At 58.2% G+C, this 22,083-nt stretch overlaps 1 protein-coding gene across 6 annotated transcripts; it reads right to left on the reverse strand.

The window, feature by feature from the left end:
• Positions 1-908: 908 nt before the first annotated feature.
• LOXL3 (lysyl oxidase like 3) lies at positions 909-21,578 on the reverse strand. Of its 6 annotated transcripts, XM_030948467.1 has the most exons (15): positions 21,441-21,578; positions 15,152-15,482; positions 14,214-14,377; positions 13,428-13,639; positions 10,179-10,404; positions 9,181-9,361; positions 5,611-5,765; positions 4,732-4,905; positions 4,431-4,586; positions 4,046-4,208; positions 3,284-3,527; positions 2,319-2,434; positions 2,079-2,215; positions 1,640-1,751; positions 909-1,484 (listed from the first exon to the last, which is right to left on the reverse strand). In XM_030948467.1, the coding sequence occupies exons 2-15, from the start codon at positions 15,468-15,470 to the stop codon at positions 1,411-1,413; spliced, it is 2,433 nt and encodes an 810-aa protein (XP_030804327.1). In that variant the 5' UTR covers positions 15,471-15,482; positions 21,441-21,578; the 3' UTR covers positions 909-1,410. The 6 variants fall into 6 exon arrangements, with proteins under 6 accessions (XP_030804327.1, XP_030804323.1, XP_030804321.1 ...); XM_030948463.1 differs by lacking the exon at positions 4,732-4,905; XM_030948461.1 differs by lacking the exon at positions 4,431-4,586.
• Positions 21,579-22,083: the final 505 nt, after the last annotated feature.

The following is a 22,083-nucleotide window of genomic DNA, read 5'->3' on the forward strand; positions in this document are numbered from 1 at the left end:
TTTGGGACATGAAAGAAGCACAGTTCCTCGGGGGTGCTGCGGCAAGGGGCGGCTCTGCCCTGAGAACAGCGCTCCTTTCAGCAGCCCCGGCCCCGCCGGAGGAATTCGCTGCCCCGGCCAGCGCCGCCGGCCCGGGGGAAATGGCGGCGTGTCTGGCATAGCTGCTCGGCTGCGCTGACCGCAGCGTTCCGGGGCCGAGCCAAGGCCTGCCCCTCCTCCTCCTCCCCGCTGAGGGCACTGGGGAAGGGCTGGTGGGGTCAGAGCAGCCAGCTGAGGGGTGAGAGCTGGGCTGGAGCTCCCTGGGCCCTCGTGTCACATCCCAGTGTTCCTGACCAGTGTCCCCAAAGGCCCGGCCGGCCTGTGCTCCCACACGAGTCGAGGCAGCCCTGCTCTGCTGTGAGACCTCAGTTCTTGTGGGTCATGGTCCTGTGGACCCCAATCCTCAAGAGTCACAGCCCCAGGGATTTCCTGTGGACCCCAATCCTCAAGGGTCACATCCCCAGGGATTTCCTGTAGACCCCAATCCCCAAGGGTCACAGCCCCAGGGATTTCCTGTGGAGCCCAATCCTCAAGGGTCACAGCCCCAGAATGGGATTTCTGCTCGGTAACATTCGCCATGGATCTGGTGAGGTGGAACCAGCTCTACCCCACATCCCTGCTCCTCAGTTCCTCCTCAGTTCCTCCCTACGTGGTGCTGTGGGGTTGCTGCTGGTCCCTTCCTCTCACCCACCTGGGCTTCCCCCAGAGGACCAGCCCTGGCTGAGGAGGGTGCTGTGGGGCCAGGGCTGTGTGGATGAGGCAGGGCAGGGACCAGGGGATGCTCCCACACTGGTGACCAGCCCTGCAGAATGAACCCAGCCACCTGCTCCTAATCCCAGCCCAGAGACGTGCCAGCAACCAGTGGGAAATAGAACTTACAACTTTATAGAGGAAATAAAATTACAACTGAGAAACGGGGTAGGAGCCACCCCTGGGCAGCGCTGTGGGCAGAGACACCTGCACCATCCCCGGGGGGACCAGGGGCTCCTGGGGCCCTGTGAGGGTGGTGGGCCCTGGGGCCAGCTGAGGGGGTGAGAGGAACCAGGGCTGAAGGGGGCGGTGGGATGGGAGGGATGGGGGTGCAGGACCTCCTGGACTGTACCCGTGTGCCGCAGCCCAGGGGATGTGGGCACGCTCTTCTGGCCAGTGGTTGGGGTGGCAGCCCCAGGCTGGGAGGTGCAGGTGTCGGTGCCTCCAGCACCAGCCCCCCCAAGGTGGGCAAGGGCAGCCGGTGGCGAATCCTGGGCAGTGCCCGGCAGGACACAGTGGCAGCAGCACTGGGCATCAGGCCTCCCTGCCGGTCTTCCAGCAGCTTCCTCCCACCAGTATGGGGTGAGGGAGGGAGATGCCTGTTTCCCCAGGGCCAGGGCCCTATGAAATCTGGTTGTTGAGCTGACCTGGGTACTGCTCAAACCGCTTGTTGGCCTCCTCGCTGAGCGCATCTCCTGTGGGCAGAGGGTGTCAGCTCTGGTGCAGTGCATCCCCTGCCAGCACCTTCCACTGTAGGTGCCCCCAGCAGCACCATCCTCATCCTCATGGCTTCCTGCAGCCCTGTCTCTGCCCTCCACCCTCACCCCCGTGCCGTGCCCCGGGCCATTACCGATGTGGCAGCTGTGCACCCAGATGCGGTGCCCGTCGTACTTGCAGTTGCATTTCATGGCATTGTTGGTGAAATCACTTTCTGCCACCTCGAAGTTGGGGTTGATCACGACCTGTGGAGCACTGACAGTGAGAGCCCTACCCCAGCCCCACAGGATGTGTCTCCCCAGCTGTGGTGGGTGTGCTGGAGAGCTCCAAGGAGCCAGTGGCTGCTGATGTGGTGGGGTGGTCCTGCCCCTGTGCACCATGAGCAGCGCTGCTCAGAGCTGGAAAACCCATGTGGCAGCATGTCTGAGTCTGCGGGCACGACAGGCAGTGTCCTGTGCCAGCACACCCACTGAGCTCCAGTGGGAGAGAGGGATGGGTGGCTGAAGTGTGTGGAGGGCTGAGGTGCAGGGACAGAGGCTGGGAGGGTGGCACGGGAGGGTCAGGTGCAGCACCTGCAGGATGTAGTTGCCTGGCTTGACATCAGTGATGTCAATCCACTGGCAGTCGATGTCGTGCCGGTACAGATCCCAGCAGCCCACGGTGATGCCCTGCTCCCCAAAGTTGGCACACTCGTACCTCTTGGCCACATCTGCAGGCAGGAGGAGACACAGCTGGTGCCTGCTGAGACCCCCAGCCTGGCTCCACCATGGGACACAGGCAGGGACAGTGCTGCAGGGTCCCACGTCACCCACCTTCCTCGCACTCGGTGTCCTCCAGGCAGAAGCTGGCCTTGTGTCCCTCGGCCACCTTGGTGCCGTTGGGGGTCAGGATGTCGTAGTGGGTGAAGATGTCCATGCTGTGGTAGTGCCTGTGGGAGAGAGCCAGTGCCTGCTGCAGACTGCCCTGCCCTGCATCAGCCCCCTGCTGCCCGGAATGTCCCCACAGCCCCTGCTCCGAGGTGGCAGCACTGTGAGGTTGGGCAAAGCTCTGTCCTGCCCTAGAAGGGGACACAGCTGTCCCCAGCCAGTTGGCCCACGCCAGCAGAGGGCTCAGCTGCAGGGCACAGCCTGCAGTCCTGTCCCTGCCCTCCAGAGACCCCATTTCCAACACTGCTCATCCATGAACAGCCCCTAAACCAAACCAGACAAAACTGGACGCTGAGCACCAGATTTGGGCTATGCAGTGTCACCCTCACCCGGTGCGGAGGGATAGAATGTAAGAGAATAGTGCAGAAGGTAATCTCACACCTGAGGAATTGCAGCTGTACTAATCACCAAAGATTAGGAACAGGCCTGCCCTGAATAAACCACAGCTGTGTCCAATAAGAAGACGAGTGCTACAAAAGAGTGGGTTAGCTGGGTGAGGGGAGAGATGGAGTTTGGTGTGCTGTGAGGAGAAATGGAGTTTGTTGGTTGTGCTGTGAAGAGAGTTGGAGTTTGTTGGTTGTGCTGTGAGGAAGAAGGCGTCAGTGCTGCGAGGAGCTGCCTGTGAGAAATCACCGAGAAGGTATGGGACTTTTGAAATAAGATGACAACAACCCGGTGTCGCCCTCATCCAGCATCACCCTCTCTCAGTGTCATACTTGCACAGTGTCACTCTCCTTCAGCGTCACTGCTGCCCAGCACCCTCCTCACCCCGTCCATTGCAGCAGCACCACCCTCTCCCCTCCCTGGCTCCCAGCCCCATCTGTCCCCTCCCTGCCGTGCCCCACACGCACCGGTGGCACTCGTGCCAGACCCAGGAGTGGCGGCCAGCCTTGGGACGGAAGTCGGCGCGGCCACGGTTGTGGATCTGCGAGGAGAAGCGGAGCAGGCGGCGGTGGCCGTAGGGCCAGTTGGCCAGGCGGGCAGAGCTGGCCAGGCAGTTCTCCTCAGCAGCACAGTACAGCATGTGCAGGGGCCTGTCCTCGATGTACGCCGTCTCCTGCACCAGCGGCGCATGCAGCAGCAGGTCCGAGGCGGCTGGGGACAGGCGGCTGCTCAGGGACGGGCCCTGCTCTCGGCAGGGATGGGGCAGTGCCCAGGGCTGGCAGGGCTGAACTAGCCAGGGGGGATATGTGCCCTCTGCATTGGCTGGGTGTTGGCTGACACCTGACCTCCAGCTGCAAACCCCACTGAGCACAGCTCCTGGCACCACAACACTGGTGTCTACAGAGCCCACCACCCACAGACCCCAGTGCTCAGAGTCCATGCCTGCAGATCCCACTGCCCACAGATCCCAGTGTTCAGAGTCCATACCCACAGACCCCACTGCCTGCAGACCCCACCACCCGCAGACCCCAGTGCTCAGAGTCCACACCTGCAGACCCCACCGCCTGCAGGCCCCACTGCCTGCAGACCCCGGTGCTCAGACCCCACCGCCTGCAGACCCCAGTGCTCAGAATTCATACCTGCAGACACCACTGCCCATAGAGCCCACAGCCCCTCTCTGCAGAACCCCCACCACACACAAGCCCCCCGTTGCCCCCTGTGCCGCTCACTCTCGGAGCAGATGACGCCCGCAGCGAAGCGCGTGCCCGTGTTCCTGCAGCTCAGGCTGGCGCCGTGGTGCTGGCAGTGGCTCAGGGACATCTCGTGGCCGGCGCACTTCACCCCGCTCATGACCATCTCTGTCACGTTGCTGGCGTCCCAGTACCACGTCTCCTGGCAAGGGGGTGAGGCAGGGTGGGTGGCAGGGCTGGTGGCTGGATTGCCCAGGATCACTTATACCCAGGCTGCAGCCGAGCCCCCCACCACAGCTGCCCACAGGGGTGTGCGTCCCTCTGTCCCCATCTGTCCCCATGCAGCCCCACGGTCATTTGGGAAGTGCTGGCCGGTGCCTGTGCTCCCCAGGGCGTCACCAGGGCCCTCCTTGCTGACACCTACCGTCACAGCATGCAGGGAGTAGCCCAGGCCGAGCTGACGACAGGCCACCATGGCCTCCTTGGTGGTCCAGCCATCGCTGCAGACCGTGCCCCACTTACTGCCTCGCTTCACCTCCACGCGGCCCTCAAACTCTGTCCTCCCGCCGGCCAGGCGGATCTGCGGGGAAACCCTGGGGCCGTGAGCGGGCACCCCACGCTGTGCCACCTCCTGTCCCACTCCAGCCCCGTCCACCCCTGTCCCCAGCCCCGTGAGCTGTGGTGGTGGCTGCTGCTGCCCTGGCCAAGCTGGTGCTGGCACCTACTTGTAAGCCGTGGTTAGCGAATCCCAGCCCCAGCTGGCGACAGGCCACCATCGCCTCGAGGGTGCCCCAGCCTTCGCCGCACACCAGACCCCAGCGGGGCTGGTCCCCGTCGCCAGCCCCCACCGCCACCTCGACCCGCCCCTCGAAGCGGCTCCGGCCCCCGCTCAGCCGAATCTGCAGAGAAAGGCGGTGGCAGCATCATCACCGTCACAGGCGATGCTCCCCCTGCACGCAGGGCTGTCCCCAGCCCCTGTCCCGGGCCGTGCTGCAGTGCCTGCACACGGGGATGAGGGAGCCAGGAACTGAGCAGAGCCAAGCACAGCTTTAGTTGGCAGGGAACTTGCTAAAACTGGTGGATTTGGGGACAACAAATCGCTTGTGAGTTTGGGAATTGTCTCACCAGCTCAGGGAAAACAGTTCATTTTGAAATGGCATCATTTCAGAAATGACAGGTGTGAGAGAGTTAAAGATCATTTAAAAAAACTCAAAGTGGATGAAACGATGGGCCAGGGCAAGCAGGAACAAGTGGCTCAATTTGCTTGTTTCATCACAGGTTAAAAAAAAATCTCTCTTGGTTATCCCACAGTGATTTTTTTTCTGGTGTTTCTGCTGGGGAGTGGGCACAGGCTGGCAGCAGGAAAAGCAGCAGGGAGCAGCACCCACAGAGCACCCAGAGCCCCCACAGCCTCCCCTCCACCCTCTTCCTCACAGGGATTCCCACCCACAAAACCCCCAATCTCCCAGGACAGGGGGAAATGTGTGGGGTGCAGAGCAGGAGAGATGAGGTTCCCACGGGTTCTGTGGGCCTTTCCCAGCCCCTCACTCCGAAGCCCCACTGCTGGGAGCCCCCTGGAGCCAGCAGATCCCCGTGGTGCGCACCAGGTTCTCGTAGCCCATGTAGGGGATGTTGCAGCGAACAGCAGCGTCCTCCGTGTGCTTGCAGTCCTCCTGGGTGATGTTCCTGAAGGGACAGTTCCACAGGGACTTCTCGGTGCCCCGGCACTGCACCTCGTTCAGGTGGATGGGGCCCGTCCCTGCAGGAGAACAGCAGAAATCAGGGCCCTGTGACACAGGCATGCTCAGGGCTGTTGGCATATTTCTCTTCCCAGGGATTTCTGAGATTCACATTCTCTGAACCTCAGAGAAAGGGAAAACACAATTCTTAGCACTTGCTGTGACCGCGTTGTGCCAAAGTAGAATGCAATATGGAGATTGTTTATCCAAACTGATGGGGTTTTGTTTCCTTGGCCTATCAGGACCTAATTGACCTCTCCTGATACAAAATACTAGGCCCAGAAGGACTAGCCAACCTGCAACTAATAGCAACCAAAGCTGCCACCACCCTCCACTCCAGCCTAATCAAAGCTTACTTAGGATCATTCGCTTTATCCATCCTCATCATCCTCTCTGAACCTCAGAGAAAAGGAAAACACAATTCTTATTTGCTGTGACTGTGTTGTGCCAAAGTAGAATGCAATATGGAGATTGTTTATCCAAAGTGATGGGGTTTTGTTTCCTTGGCCTATCAGGGCCAGGTGTGTGTATGTGTGTTGGGACTGTTGGGTGACAGACATGAGATTCAGTGTAGTGTGTGCAGAGCGCGCGCTTGGCAGGTTCAGTTTAGATGAAATGTATATAATATAGTATAATAAAGTAATTCATTAGCCTTCTGATATCCCTGGAGTCAGATGCCTCATTCTCTAGCCTGCCTTTGATTTGCAATACAGGGCCACCCATGTCCCCAACTCTTCCCTCTGTTTTTGGCAGGTCTGAGGGAGTTGGACACTCCAGCCTCCACAGCTGCTGCCTGGGGCAGTGTGGTTGAGTGGCTGTGGTCCCACTGGGATGCTCCATACGTATCCCAGTGCTCACAGGACACCCCAGCCAAGCAAAGCCTGGGTAAGTGCCTCATCCTCAGCTCCAGGACGGGATGCTTGGTGCTGTAGCAGCCACAGGGCCTGCAAGGCCTCCCTGGTGGTCAGTTGCCTAAGATAAGAAATGCCTAGTCGTGATGACTGGACCAAAAGAAGCCCCTCTTCCACCTTCAGACTCTGTATGACAATAGGTCACTGTTGCCTCAACCCTTACTATGGGACTGTTTCCCAAAACCCCTCTACCCTATATAAACCCCTATTTCTGTGCTGTTCAGCGGAAGAGCTGTCACTGTCACCCTTTGCAGAAGCTGCTAATAAAGACACCTCTGTGGAACTGTGTCACATTCACATTCTCTGAAAAATCCATTCACCTAGGGTTTTTCTCCTGGGAAGCTGAGAAGCCTCAGAGAACAAAGGTAAAACAATTCTTATCTCATTTGCTTCTCCTATGTTGTGCTCACAGGTGGAATGTGGTTAGAGATTGTTTACCAGAGGTGATTGTTTCATTGGTTTTCTGGTGTGTTTTGACTTATTGGCCAATCAGTGCCAAGCTGTGTTGGGACTCTGGAAAGAGTCATGAGTTTTCATTATTATCTTTTTAGCCTTCTGTAAGTATCCTTTCTGTATTCTTGAGTATAGTTTAGTATAGTATTCTTTCATATAGTATTTTAAAATAGTAAATTAGCCTTCTGAGAACATGGAGTCAGATTCATAATTCCTCCCTGTTACCTTGATTTTTTAAGATTTTCTACACCTTCTGATGTTTACATTCTTGTAACTAACTTTCTTACACACTTTCTGTAAATAACTTATTGTTTTGCATTCCTTTATAGAAGAAAAGAAATTTAATAAACTGGTAGTTTGTCCAGTGCCATTGGAGAGGTGGGACTTTCACCCTCCAATCCACTGTCACTTTCAGAAATCTATAAATATTAGAGTCAGAAAATAAACTTCCCTTTTTTTACCTTAAAAACAACAGTGTGTGCACGTTGTGTTATTTCACGTTCTACAGTGACACCTCCCTGCCACGAGGGTTCCAGCAAATACTACAGAACCTCATACAACTCTTCTCCCAAGTCTGCCAAGGCACTTAGCAAGCAAAGAGCTGAAATTACCGAGAGCTGAATTCAAAGAGCTGATCTCACTTAAGAGTTGATCTGCTTGCTAAGATTGCCTGGAGCTGGGAGCTTGCCTGAGGGACACGGACAAGTGGAGTGTTGTGGTGTGATGTCATGGTTTGCCTCAGATACCCTGGGTTTCTCCCTGAAGATTTCTTCCCCAGGTGTGTCAGTCTCCTCTCCCTCCCCCTCCCTTGCCCCCTGCCCAGCACTGTCTGTCAATCCTGGCATTCCAGAAGGGCTTCGAGTGATTGGCAGAATTCAAAAGATGCCTCCACCCCTGGAGGACATTGGGCCATCCAGGTGTCCTTTGTCCCTTAAGACTCCCCTCGTACCTGGTTGGTGGCTCCCTACCCCTTCCCTCCCCCTCTCCCCGGGGTTAAAAGGAACAGGAACCACACAGTCAGGGAGTTCTGTTGGAACTGTTACTGAATTCAGAGGCCTGAGGGCCACAGTAAAGCTCTGAATCAAAACCCTCCATCAGAACCGACTCCTTTCCTCCACCATCGCCCTAAAGCTTCTCCACCAGAGGGAAACCTGAGGGGCATCAGAGCTCCTGCATGCCTGGACTTGTCTCCATGCGCCCAGCTGCAGCATCCAGATAGCCAAATGTGTCTCTGGGGTGAAATCACCACAGTTGCTGCCTTTTGGTCAAGCAGCAAGGGCCAGACAAGCTCAGGCACGTCCCATCCGGCTCTATTGGTAATTATTCCAATAGTGGAGCTTAGCAAGTGTCAGGACTCAGGACATCCCTCTGGCTGTCCTGAGCAGCCAAGACTCCTGCCAGGGGTCTCAGGGACCCTGGAACAGAGCCCAAAACACCTGTGGATTTGATTATGACCTGTGGAGCAAATTACCAACCTTGTATGAAGATCAGCAAGCCACAACAGTTTAAGTAGAATATTAGTGAAGTTATCACGGGGTGGAAAAGTAGATTTTTGGGGTTTTTGGTATGAGGGTTCAGGAGGCAAGATGGAGGGAACTGGGTGTGTCAAGCCTTTCTCCTTCTTCTTCTTGGCCGCCATCTCCTGCTGTGATGTTGGCACTTACAGATTGGTTTAGAGTAGAACCTCACTGTCTAACATAGGTGATGGGTATTGGGAAGTAATTGTAAACATTGTACACGTAGTTTTTAGTATAGAAAGATAACACTGCCCCAGGGGCAGGCAGAGTGCCTGGAACTGTCTTGCTGAGCTGACCTTGGCAGGGCAAGAGAAAATTTTTTTAAGATAACATAAAATAAACAACCTTGAGACCGAGAAATGAAGAGCCCTGACTCCTTCTTCAAGCGCCGGGCTGGGAAAAAAAACTTTCTAACTTTTCTCGGGGTCACTCTGACCAGCTAGAGATCCTGATAAGCAAGACTTTGCTATCCAGACACCTACAGCAGCCAGGGTTGGAGAGACCCCAAGAACCCCCTGCTGTAATAAATCAACCCCTCCGCCCTGCAGCCTCACCTTGGCCCATGCGTGCCCCGGTGAGAGCCTCCTTGGCGCTGCCGAAGCCCAGCTCGCGGCACACCACGCTGGCCGACTGCAGGTTCCAGCGGTCGTCGCAGATGGTGCCCCACTCGCTGCTCCTGAGCACCTCCACGCGGCCCTCGCCCACCCTGGCGCCGCCCTTGAGCCGGATCCGGGGCTGTGGGAGCAGGGACAGGGGTGGGACAGTGTAGGGTGGCACACACAGCGCTGGGATGTGCAGGAACAGGACATTGTCCCCACCTCCCGCTCCGGAGCCGGTCACCTGTCAGGACCCAGGACATCCCTCTGGCTGTCCTGAGCAGCCAAGACCCCTGCCAGGGGGCTCAGAGACTGTGGTTTTGATTATGACCCATGGAGCAAGTTACCAACCTTAGACTAAGATCTGCAAACCATGACAAATTAAGTACAATAATAGTGAATTTATCACAAGTTGAAAAAGTAGATTTTGGGGTTTTTAGAATGGGGATTCAGGGGGGCAAGATGGAGGGATCTGGGCGTGTCCAGCCTTTCTCCTTCTTCTTCTTGGCCTCCATCTTCTGCTGTGATGGTGGCACTTTTGGATTGGTTTAGAGTAGAAGCTCACTTCTAACATAGGTGATAGGTATTGGGAAGTAATTGTAAATATTGTACACATAGTTTTTAGTATCAAGACATAACACTGCCCCGGGGGCAGAATGCCTTGGACTGTCTTGCTGAGCGGACCTCGGCAGGACAGGAGAAAGAATTTTATAGATAAGAAACAATAAACAACCATGAGACCGAGAAATGAAGAGCCCTTACTCCTTCTTCAAGAGCCGGGCTGGGAAAAGAGACTTTCCAACTTTTCTCGGGGTCAGTCTGACCAGCTAGAGATCCTGACAGTCACCCAGCAACTCGCACACCTGCAGAGCCCAGGGGACACAGCCTGGCCCAGAGTGTGGCACTGTCCTGCTGTGGGCCACCACAGAACTCACCCCCCTCCCTGCAGGGCTCACCTGGCCCTGCTGCTGCTGCTGCTGGCGCTGTTTCTTCTTGTGGGCACTGCCAGTGGCGAAGAGGGGCCCTGGCACACAGCTGACCACGGCGGGCATGCCCGAGCTGCAAGCTGCTGAGGAGTTGCCCCGGTAGAACTCGAAGGAGCACATGGACAGGTGCACCTCTGTCCCCGTGCAGGACACCGAGTGCAGGCGGTAGTTGAGCTGCTGCCGCTCTGTGAAGAGCCTGTGAGGGGGAGAGGAGCCCTGAGCCACGGCCAGAGTGACCAGTGGCACTGGAGGTGTCACCAGTCACCCTGCCTGCAGCTGTATGCGCTGGCTGTGCCCCTTGCCCTGTCCCCAGGGTGACACATGGTGCCTGCCACCCCTTGCCAGGTGCCTGTCCCACACCCCCAGCAGCACAGGGATGCAGGTGGGGGCACACACAGCTCTGGAGCTCCTGCCTCTGGCTCTCCACAGAGCCATTTACCTCTTCTTGGGCCCTACGTCCTCCCTGCGCTTTTGTTTAGGCTGAGATTTGGAGGCCAGCCTGGAAAATAGAAAACAACCATCACAAAGCCTGGGGTTTCAGGCTGTCACCTCTGCCCTCAGCAGTGACACAGGGAGCACAGCCTGCCCTAGCTTCACTGCAGGCTGAACTGGGCACCTTGGCACCCATGTGCATCCCCTTTGTGTCACACAGGGGTGCAACAGCATCATCTGCTGCCAGCAGTGTGACACAGCCACACTCCACAGCAATGATGCAGTTTCCTGCATGCGTCCCACCAGGAAACTGCTGGATGCAGCCACATCCTGCTCTGCCTTGTCACAGACCAAAAGATCAAACACCAGCAGCCACCATTTGATCAGTCAGGTGTGGTTGTGTCCGTGTCCTCATCCAGACACCATGCCACCACTGTGCCATGTCCCCAAGGTGCAGGACACCCAGCAAGCAGCCCAGGCAGCCCCAGGGTGCTTGCCCTGGGATCATGGGACACGGTGGGACTTGCTGCAGGCTGGCAAGGACTGCTGCCAGTGAGGGAAGCAGCCCTGGCACAGGCTGAGCCATGAGGGGAAGCTGCTCAGCACACACAAGGTGGAGGTGCAATCCCAACATCCTCAAATGCTTGTTTCCCTCAGGGAGGAAGATGCTGAGCGGAGCCAAAACCCCAGAGCCCACAAGGAGTGGAGAGCAGAGTGGCCCAAAGGAGGGCAGGGGACTGCCAGCCCCAGGGACCAGGCAGAGCCAAGCCTGGCCACTGTCCCCACAGGTTGGTGTCAGCTGCACAGCCCAGCGAGCCCAGGACACAGCACAGGGCTGGGATTCACACAGCCAGAGGGCATCAGTGCCCAATCCCACTCAGGAAACCACATCTGGATCTGGGCTCCCAGGACAAGAAGATGCCATGTGTGTGGTGTGAGCCCCAGGGAGAGCAGCCAGACAGAGGCCTGGGAGGAGATGGGGGTGTGGGACTGCTCCGGCCAGGGCTGAGCTGGGAGCTCTGAGGATCCTGGCTCTTCCAGCAGCCAGGGAAGAGCACAAGAGGAAAGAGGCATGACTGACAACAAAAGGTTCAGGCTCAGGGTAAGGAAAACCTCTTGCCCATGAGGGCTGTTCCACACTGGAGCAGAGACCACAGGGCTGCTGAATTTCCATCCTTGGAAGGTTTCAAAGCCAGCTGGATGAAATCCTGGGTTTAACCTACAGCTGGCTCTGCTCCACACAGGGAGTTGGACCAGGACTCCCAGAGGTCCCTTCCAGCCTGGATTAGCCTGTGCTTTCATATGACTGTGGCTGTGCAGCCCCAAATTGATCAGCCCCTACAAAACAATGTGGCTCCCTGGAGCCAGTTCCTGCTCAGGGCAGAAGGACAGGACTGCAGCCTCATGGAGACACAAAACATTTCTCCCAGAGCTGCAGGGAAAGGGGCAGTCAGCACCAAACCAGCCAGGAAAAAACACACTGGAGCAAACAGAACCTTCAGGTGGGAGTTGAGGAAACCCATGGGATGACCCTGTCTGAACTCCCACCACCAGCTGCAGGAGCTGGCAAGGATGACTGCTGGGGACACAGACCTGGGAGTGTCACAAGAAAGAGCTCACAGTGGGTGTAGGGCACATTCAGCACCAGGGAAGGCGGTGGGACTGGGGCTCAAGAAAGAGATGCCTCTCTGCCCCAGCCCAGAGAGGATGGGCTCTGGCTCACTGTATCCACCAACAGATCCAGCAGCAGGGTTCAGGGATGGAGGGAAAAGGCAGCCAGACCATCCCCTGGGCCTGGCAGAAAGGCAGCAAGAATGAGCAGGCAGAGGATGAGTAGCAGACCCCAAGCGGATGTGGCACTCAGGGCAGGACCTGCCACACTGTGCCCATCAGCACTGCTGAGCACAGGCTCTGGTGCCCACACCAGCCCATCCTGCAGGGAATGGAGGGGTGCACAGCCTTTCCAGCATCCCCAGCGCTGCTTTCTGCAGAAAGCAGCCCATTTCCACAGCCCTTCCTCCCCATCCACCAGTAGAGACAGCTCTGCTCCAAGGCCACCTGCTGCCCTCCCAGGGTGCCAGGACTCCTGCCTGGTGAGCAGGACAGGGCTGCTCTGCCTGGAGCATGACCAGCCTGGGAGAGAGATCGTCTCTTGTGGGGAATGGGGGACCCCAGCACGCCCAGGCAGGTGCCCTGGGGTGGGGTTTGTCCCACTGGGCCAGCACAGCCCAAGCCTTCAGTCTGCTCTGTCCAGATCTGTTTGTGCCCAGATCCATTCTGACAACAGAGACTGGTGGGGCTGGACAGCCCAGCTCTGCCATGGCTCAGCAGATGGGGCCCTTGCCCCTTACCTGCTGCCCAGCCTGGGCCCCTTGGTCCTGGCTGCTCGCCTCAGCCTCCTGTGGAGCAACACCAGCTCAGGACACACACAGTGCCAGGCACAGCGTGTCCCTGCCCCTTGCTCAACCCAGGGTGTGGCTGGAGCATCCCCTGATGGCTGCAAACCTCCCCTAGGGCTGGGGACAGCACTGCCAGGGAGCAAAAGCACTCCCCTTTGCTGTAGGGTGTGTGGTGGCCACCCCATGGCCCCCCAGCTTGGTTAGCAAGTGCCCAGATGTCCACCTGGGGCTTGGACTGGTGAGCAGCAGGGTGGGAGGGATTTTAGGAGCCACAACACCCAACAGCACAGCCTGTGCTGTGCCCCCAGCACCACCCCATGCCCCTGGCACCGTCCCCATCCCTGCTTGGACACCCCACCCCTGTGTGCTCCCTGCCGGCCTCACTCACCTGTAGAAGTTCCTGTTGACTTTTTTCTCTGCCGGGAAGCCCATCATGCCGCAGACCACGCGGCTGTTGTGGCTGTCCCAGCCCTGGTCGCAGATCTGTGCCCAGCTGTCCTTGTAGCGCACCTCCACGATGCCCTCTGTCACCGGCAGCTGCCGCCGCCCCCCGGACACCACCGGCCGCAGCCGCACCTCCTCCAGGTGGCTCTGCTCCGTCTGCAGGGATCACGTCAGCCCCAGGTCACCTCCCATCCCATCGCCCCTCCTCCTGCCAGCCCACTCCCAGGGAATCTCCAAGGATGAAGGAGAGAGGTCCCCAAGCATAGATGGGACACAGGGACAGCCAGTCCTGCATTCCTGCTGGCCACATCTACTGGCTCTGGGCAGCCAAGGATTGAACCTCACGCAGAGAGGAGCTCAGTGCCTCCTGTCCCCTTGGGTCCCCAGGTGCATCTCTGGGGAGCACAACCAGGAAAGCCAGCACTGCTTTCCTGCACTCCTAGAGAGAGATCCCACACTGTCCCACACCCAGGGTGCCCTGTGGCATCCCAGGGAGAGTTCCCACACTGCCCCACATCCCAGGGTGCCCTGTGGCATCCCAGAGAGAGATCCCACACTGCCCCACATCCCAGGGAGAGTTCCCACACTGCCCCAACAGCCTGTGCATCCCAGGAGAATCCCAGACTGCCCCACATCCCAGGGAGAGTTCCCAGACTGCCCCACACCCCACGGTGCTCTGTGGCATCCTGGATGTCACCAGCTGCTTTGGCCAGCTCAGCAGCCCCCTCACCTCGATGACATTGGAGTCCTTGAAGCCTGGGATGCGTTCATCCTTGCAGACCACACCTGCATCCTCCTCGTGGCTGCAGTCGCTGTTCCCCCAGCCCCGGTGTTTGCAGTCCCCGATGCTCTTCTCATTTCCAGCACAGTTCACATTGTCCAGCCAGATCCGCCCTGCCAGACACAGCCTGGGGGTGAGGGGGAGCCAAGCATCCCCTGGGAGCAGGGAAGGTGCCCTGGAGCATGGCCAGGGATCACACAGGTTACAGCAGGAGCTGTAGCACAAAGCTGAGGCCAGTGAAATGCCAGGAGTGAAGTTCTGGATGGCATTCACATTCCCTGAACTGATTTCTTCACCCAGGGCTTTTCTCCTGGGAAGCTGAAAGGCAGCAAGAGAGGCCTCAGAGAAAAGGAAAACAATTCTTATCTCATTTGCTTCTCCTGTGTTGTGCTCATGTGGAATGTGTTTGGAGATTGTTTACCCACAGGTGATTGTTTCATTGGATTCTGCTGTGAGTTGTTTTCACTCTTTGGCCAATCGGGGCCAAGCTCTGTCAGGACTCTGGAAAGAGTCACAAGTTTTTCGTTATTATCTCTTTAGTATTCAGTAAGTATCCTTTCTGTATTCTTTAGTATAGTATAGTATAGTATTCTTTAATATAATATAATATAGTATAATAAAGTAATAAATTAGCCTTCTGATAAGATGGGAGTCAGATGCATCATCTCTCTCTTTGCCAGGGTTGCCTGAATTTGCCTGAAACAATAGCTCTGGGTGGAGGTCTGCAGATGTGGAGCCTCCACCTCTCCAAGGGACTGCTCTGCCACACAGAAAGCTCCCACACGTGCCCACCTGAGCACACAATCACTGCCAGGCACTCTGCAAACACAGAACCTGCCCTTTGCAGAGATGCCAGGGGTGTGCTGTGCCCACCAGCCCTCTCTTACCGACTCCTTTGCCGTACTTGGCGCTGTGGGCCCAGCCGGTGGCGGCCACGAAGCCGAGGTGGCGGCACAGCACGTGCGCGTTGCCCAGCGTGAAGTCGTCGTCGCAGATGGTGCCCCACTCGTCGTTGTAGAAGACCTCCACGCGACCCTCGTTGTGCTTGCGGGGGTACCCGGCCAGGCGGAACCTCAGCTGGGGCCCGGGGGGGTGCGTGGGGCCCGGGGGGGTGGGCTGGGCACTGCCCACCCACAGCCACGCGCTGCCCAGCGGCACCAGCAGCACCAGCAGCTCCGGCCATGCCCATGTGCCGCAGCCTCCCATGGCTGTGTGGCCCTGCAGGAGCAGACAAGGGTCAGGGTTGTGCTGGAACCCATCCATCCCCTCCATCCAGCCCCCCTGCCCAGCTCTGTGCTGGTTAAACCCCCTCCCCACCACCAGCACAGCCACGTGTGTAGGAGGGTCGGGGGTTAGGATGGTCGGGACGGACGGAGATGAGAGATCTCTGAAGCCAGGTCGTGGAACTTGGGGTTTATTGCAAAGGGCCTGGGTGCAGGGGCCTTTTGGAACTTGGGGTTTATTGCAAAGGGCCTGTGTGCAGGGCCCTGCTGGGAGCTGCCAGCCACAGCTCAGAGCAGGCCCGAGAGAAGAAAGGGGTAGAGAGGATGAGAGGGTGAGAGAGTAAGAGGGAAAGAGCGTAAGGGAGTAAAAAAGGTAAGAGAGTAAAAGGGTAAGAGAGTGAGGTTCCTGTTACAATACAATAAATCTTCTTCTGTGTTGAATATTCTGATTCTCACTAACTAATTTAGTACAATATACAAATCTTCTAGCATTTACATACAGCCTATAAGAATCATTACATTACTATACTGTGTTACATTTTAAACCCTAAAAACTCCTCTTTAGGCCCCTTCTGCCAAGCTAGTAAGGTCTGCTCGGACCCTTGGACCTGTCTGCAGGCAGAAGGTGTTGTTTCATCAAAAGGGGATTACCTTCAGTCTGGCCACACCATTGTTTTCCCGTTGTTCAGTAACTAAGGTATCTCAAAGCTTGCTTTCATTCCAATGTCCCTTATAGCCTCTATATTCTCAAAATCTTTTGCCAGGCCATCATATTGATGATTTCCTGTTTCATCTTCCCCAACACATATGCCTGGCCAGAGTGCCCCTAACACACAGCCCCTGCACCCCTGGGGCTGTCATGGACCTGCCCAGTGCCCCTGTCCCGCTCTGCCAACAGCCCCCACCGTGCTGTCTGGTCACATCCGAAGGGCAGAGAGGGCAGATGGGCACAGGGCTGTGCCCAGGAGAGGTGAATGGAAGGAAGGGAACGAGCTGCCAGAGCTGAGGGAGCTGGAACAGCCTCAGGGCACAGGGAAAGCCCAGCTGGACCAGCCAGGAGCTCGATCAAACAGCAGGAGCAGGGAATGGCTGCTGGCTGAGGGGATTCCAGCCCAAGCTCCCGCCCTCCCTTCCATGACGAGCGAGGCAGCCGGAGCATTCGCATTCCTCTGACAATATTTGTGGCTCCCCGAATACCTGAGGGAGATGTGGTATTCCTGTACCAGTCCCACGGCAAACAATAGTGAAAACCCTTCTCTGTGAGCTGCCCTCCCTTCCCAGTGTGCTATTCCCATGGATCCTGTAGCTCAGGAGCAGCAATTCTGCACGGGGGGTGTTGACAAGCTCTGACCGTGCCACCATCCCTGCCAGTCCCTTCCATGATGGGAAAGCATTTCCCCAAAACACCCCCAGGGAAGCCCCCCAGAAGGATATTTCTGTCTCCAAGTCCCCCCTGAGCACAGATCCTGCCCGCTGCACTCACACAGACCCTGCTTGCCATTAGGAAACATTAAAAAAACCAAGTTTGGGCTTTCCTGGGGTGATTTAAAATTCCCATATTTAGCTGCAGTGTCACAGAGAAAGGGAAACAAATTCAAACTCCACACAGAGCTGGGGGCTGGCACAGCTGCTCCACCTCCCCACCAGCCTCCAGGGCAGGGTTTTCTCAGAGGAATCAGCCCCATTCCTGCTTGGTTCACTTTTCCAGATGATGAGGACCTGCTGCACACTCCGACCTCTTTGAGAACACCTCCTGGGCCAAGGCAGGGATGGACCAGGATGGTGCCCAGTGCCAGCCCCTCTGCCACACCCAAAACACCAGCACAAACCTACACAGGGCCCAGCCCTGCTGCCTGCCTGCCCCTTTGGGCACGTGTGACATTGGAGGTGCCACCAGGAGCAGTGAGAGCCTCGGGAGGAGCCTGCAGAGATGCTCAGGAAGGGTGAGGAGTCACAAGGACCAGCACTGCTGGTCCAGTTCCAGACACAGTGGTGGCAATGACTAGATGTGGCACTTAGTCTGGCTGGCAAGGTGGGGATTGGTCACAGGTTGGACTTGCTGACCCTGGAGGTCTTTTCCAACCCTGTAATTCTGTGTTAAATGAGATAAAGCATCACCTCCCTCGGAGCAACCACATCAGCGTGGGTCTGGCTCTCTCCACAGAGCTGCTGGGGACATGGTCCATGCAGCTGGGGCTGGTGGGAGCCAGCTCTGGCCTCCTGGTGCCTCAGCCGCCTGCTCTGGCACTGCCAGAGCTCAGCAGGACGTGTGTTTGTGGGCAGACAGCAGGGAAACGCTCTGCTGAACCTTTTACCCAGCCAGCAGGAAGGGATGGAGGGTGCAAAGGGCCACACCAGCCCTGCCAGTGGCTCAGGAAAGGGGATTTCTGTCCTTGGAATGGGAATTGTCCATCCTCATCTCCACACTGCCTGGGAAGCAGAGAAAGGATGAGTTTGCCATCTCACAGCAGGAACAAAACTTCTTATTCCACCCTTGGGTCACCAAGAGGACACTGCCCTGCCCAGAGGAAGGGCTGTAAACCCTCAGAGCTGTCCTGACACATAATGGGAGCCCCCTCAGTGCTAACTGCAGCACACCATGGGGGGAGTTTCCTTAGGGATTGGAGCTTCCCCAGCGCTCCTGAGCGAGTGCTGTGGAACTGGGCACTTTCACAACGGGGTCAGTACAACCCTGAAGGACACAATTAATGCCAATCTCCACGGTCTGGCAGAAATAGCCCGTGTCAGGAAGTGGGAATGGCCTTTTATGGGATCACAGGTCCTGTTAATTGGAGTAACTGTGTTGATATAACAGGCTGAGACTGGAAGGCATTCGATTCATCTCGCACCACCTTTTAATGAATAATCAGCACTCAACAAAACCAGTGCACCTTCTGCTAAGTGGATTAAAACTGGTCACCTGCTGGAACGAAAATGTGGTTACGTGGGGAAGTCACCACTCTGTGGGCTTTCTGGTGAGGATCACATGCTTTTCAAAGCAAAACTGCGCCAGGAGGAGGAAAAAAACACCTTCCTGGTACAGACTGCAGAGACAGAAATGGGGGGAATCGGAGATGGGAATAGGGACAGCCTGGTAAATCAGCACGGTGCAGCCTACATCCTTGGCTACAGGGAAAATTTAAATCTGTGCATTGAGAAACAAAATACAGAGGAACAGAACATGGCACCTGAAAAGTGCTTGGGCTTTGTGCAGCAAATCATTGATTCCTCTCTGAACCTCAGCAGTGTGACCTCAAGGTCTGTAATCCCTGCTCCTGGGTCCTGCTCCAGCATCTCTCATCCCACTGAGCTTCCTCTGCCCTGGCTCCTCAGCTCTGCCACTCACCTCAGAGTTTCCCAGTGACATTCCAGCTGTGCTCTGTGGGTCCAAAGCCTTTTCCATAGCCAGCCCAGCCCTGCCATGTGAGCTCCCTGCAGCCCAGCACGGCTCTGTGCCCGTTCCTGCAGCACCTCCCTCCCTCTCTGAACACGCTCCGTGCCCGGGTCCATGTCCTGGGCAGCCAGGCTAACAGGGCTCTCATTGTCCACAGCACTTTTTCCACCTCTGAGGCACAAGCTGTGAGTTTGCTCCATTCCTGCTGCTCTGCTGCTCGTTTTGCTCATAAGCTTTGCTCTGAATGGGCAGCCCAGCCCAGCATCCCAATCACCCTGTCAGCTCCAGCCTGGGACAGTCTCCTCTTGGACCACTCTGGATGTGTTTGTGGCACTCTGGATGTGTTTGTGGCACTCTGGATGTGCTGCCCCAGGCACAGATGCTCAGCAGAACTCCTCAGTGAGGGTAAAGGGCCCTGGAGGATGGGCCAGCTGGGCGTGGGAGCTGGGAAGCAGCCCAGGTCCTTGCCACTGCCCACGAAACCTCAGGAATGTCCCAGCCGGGTGTGCACGAGGCCCTGAGCCACATCCCAGCCTGCAGCACAGCTGGTGGGGTGTTTGAGAGTAATGCAGAGTCAAAATCGTGGGGTTCTCTCCAGTCCTCGGCCTCAGCCCTGCTCTGCTGAGGTTGACATGGGTGAGAGGACCCTTCATGACACTGCTCAAACTGCTCACATCCTGCCCACTGGCTCTGCTTGTCCCAGTGGGTGACGGATCAGAGAGCGGAATCACCCTGACAAGTGACTTACAGGCAGGCACTGTCCCCATCACTGCCCTGCATCTTGCACAGGGGCTGCCCCTTCCAGGACTGTCCAAATCATGTGTGTCCTTCAGCACTCACTGGGCACACAGCAGGACAATCGGTGTCCCCACCAAAACCCAAGTGAACAGCCAGCAGAGCTGAGGCAGATCCGTGGGTTTGATCAGCACAGGGCATCCCTGCACACAGGGATGACATCCCAAGCCCCAGCAGCAGGGAAAGGCCAGGCCATGGGGGCTCCTCAGGGATGTGCTCGCCCAGCAGCAGCCTTGGACACACCCACGGGGGACATGGAGCATCCCAGGCACTGACAACTGGGAGGACTCAGAGAAGAGCAGCACTGGGAAAGCCGCCAGCACAAGGGAGAGGAAGCTCGCTCTGTTTATCCTTCCTTGAGAAGGTTAAGGGGTGACACAGCCACTCTCTGTTGATGTCCCATGCCGGGACATCCCTGAGAGCACGGGGTCAGGAGAAGGTCTGGTGAGTCCCATGGCTTCAGGGCTCCATCCCTCCCGTTCTCCCCAGGGCCCCTCACACACACACACACACACACACACACACACACACACACACACACACGGCCCTTTCGCAATCCTGCTTTTCCCCTTTTCCCGCTTCCCGGCAGCCCTGGAGAGCCCGGAGCAAATGTGCACAAAGCAGGGGAGCCCCGACACCCCCACCCTGCTCAGGAGGGGACCTGGCATGGGTCAGAGCTCTGGGGTCTGGAAGGGCACATGGTGCCACAAACTGGTCACAGAAGCAGCCCAGGGTGTCACCATAGGAATCTGGATTCCCTGGCAGGATTGGTGTCACTCCCAAAACTACAACCTCCTGTGGCTGGGAGCTCACTGCCCCTCTCTGCCCACCCCTGCCACCACCGTGTGTCTCCATCCGAGGCAAGGACAGGGACCCTGCTGCAGGAAGGGACAAAATATTGTGTGGGGCTGGGGTCGCACTCCCCCTCCTCTGACAACTCCCGGTCCATCCCCTTTGGGCTGCCTGATGTCCCCATGTCCTGCTGTCACCACCTAAGCCAGGACAGGTCCCAGCCCAGCTCGTACCCCCTCCCAGCCCCCGGAGGACACGGCAGGGCCCTCAGCAGAGCTCTGCCCGCTCTGGTCTGAGCTGCCCGGGCTCGGCAGAGGCAGCCCTGGGAGGAACCGGCAGCCGGCAGGAGGGAAAGCCCTGGGAGGAATGCGCAAACATCGGCCACCCCCAGGGGCAGAGGGGCAGGCAGGGGGCCGGGGGCAGTGGGGTTGGTGTCCCAGACACCCTGGAGCAGGGAGCCAGCCTTCCCGGACCTGCTGGGGACGGGACCGGCTCAGCTGCGGGCTCCAGAGAGCAGCAGGGAGGGCGAAAAGCCAGTCGAGAAAAATCATCCCTTCCAGCCCTCCCGCCCCACATCCCTCCATCCATCCTCTCCTTCCATGAGCTACAGCATGTCCGCTCCTCATGGAAATCCTGACACTCAGGATTTCCATGTGTAACCCGCTGCTCGGCCCGCAGCCCGCACGCTTTGGGGTGCGGTACAGCCCCAAAACCCGCCGGGCTCCGCTTGCCGTGGGACACCCGCGCTGCCCACGGCAGCTCCGGCACCACGGCACGGCACGGCACGGCACGGACACGGCATCGCCGCCCCCAGCCCCGCTCCCGGGACATCCCCGAGGCGCCCCGGTCCCGTAAGGCGCAGCCCCCGCCGCTCCCGGGACAGCCGGGCCCCGCGCGGTACCTCCGGGGTGCCGAACCGAGCCGAACCGTGCCGTGCCGAACCGAGCACAACCGAGCCGAACCGAGCCGTACCAAGTGCTGCAGTGCCGTACCGAGCTGAGCCGTATCGTGTCCTGCCTTGCCGCGCCGTGCCGAGCAATTTCGGTCGGTGCCGCCGCGCTCCGCCCCGGCCCGCCCCGCGCCGTGCCTGTGGCCGTGTCCGGGGCCGCCCCGGCCCGCTCCGAGCGGCCCCGGCCCCGCCGCCGGCACGGCCCGCACGGGCCCGGCCCCGCCGCCCCGCCATGGGGCCGGCTCCAGCCCCCGCCCCGGCCGGGCTCGGCTCCAGGCCCGGCCCCGGCCCCCCGGGACGGAGCTGCTCGGCCGCTCCTGGAGCCGCCAGCCGAGCCCCCGCTGCCGGCGGTTTGACCGTCCCGGCCCCATCCAGCCCTCTGCTCACGCCGGGCAAGAGAGGGAAGCAGCCAGGAATGGTTCGCCCTGGGTGCCCTTCTGCAGAGGCTGCAGTGGGGTGGATGGACAGATCCCTCCCTTGGTCATCGTGCCTGTCCTGGGCAGGCTGTGGCCCCCGGACCCCCCCGAGGCCGGGGGTCCCATCCTGCAGGAAAGCCCTGCAGGGTTGGGGCTGTGAGCTCACACTGCCAGCAGCTGGAGGCTGGGGAGCAGCTGGGATGTGTGGGGAGCTGCTTTGTTTGAGGAGACACAGCAGCAGCCGGTGTGA

This window comes from Camarhynchus parvulus, chromosome 4 (assembly GCF_901933205.1).
Source record: "Camarhynchus parvulus chromosome 4, STF_HiC, whole genome shotgun sequence".
Lineage (NCBI taxonomy): Eukaryota > Metazoa > Chordata > Aves > Passeriformes > Thraupidae > Camarhynchus > Camarhynchus parvulus.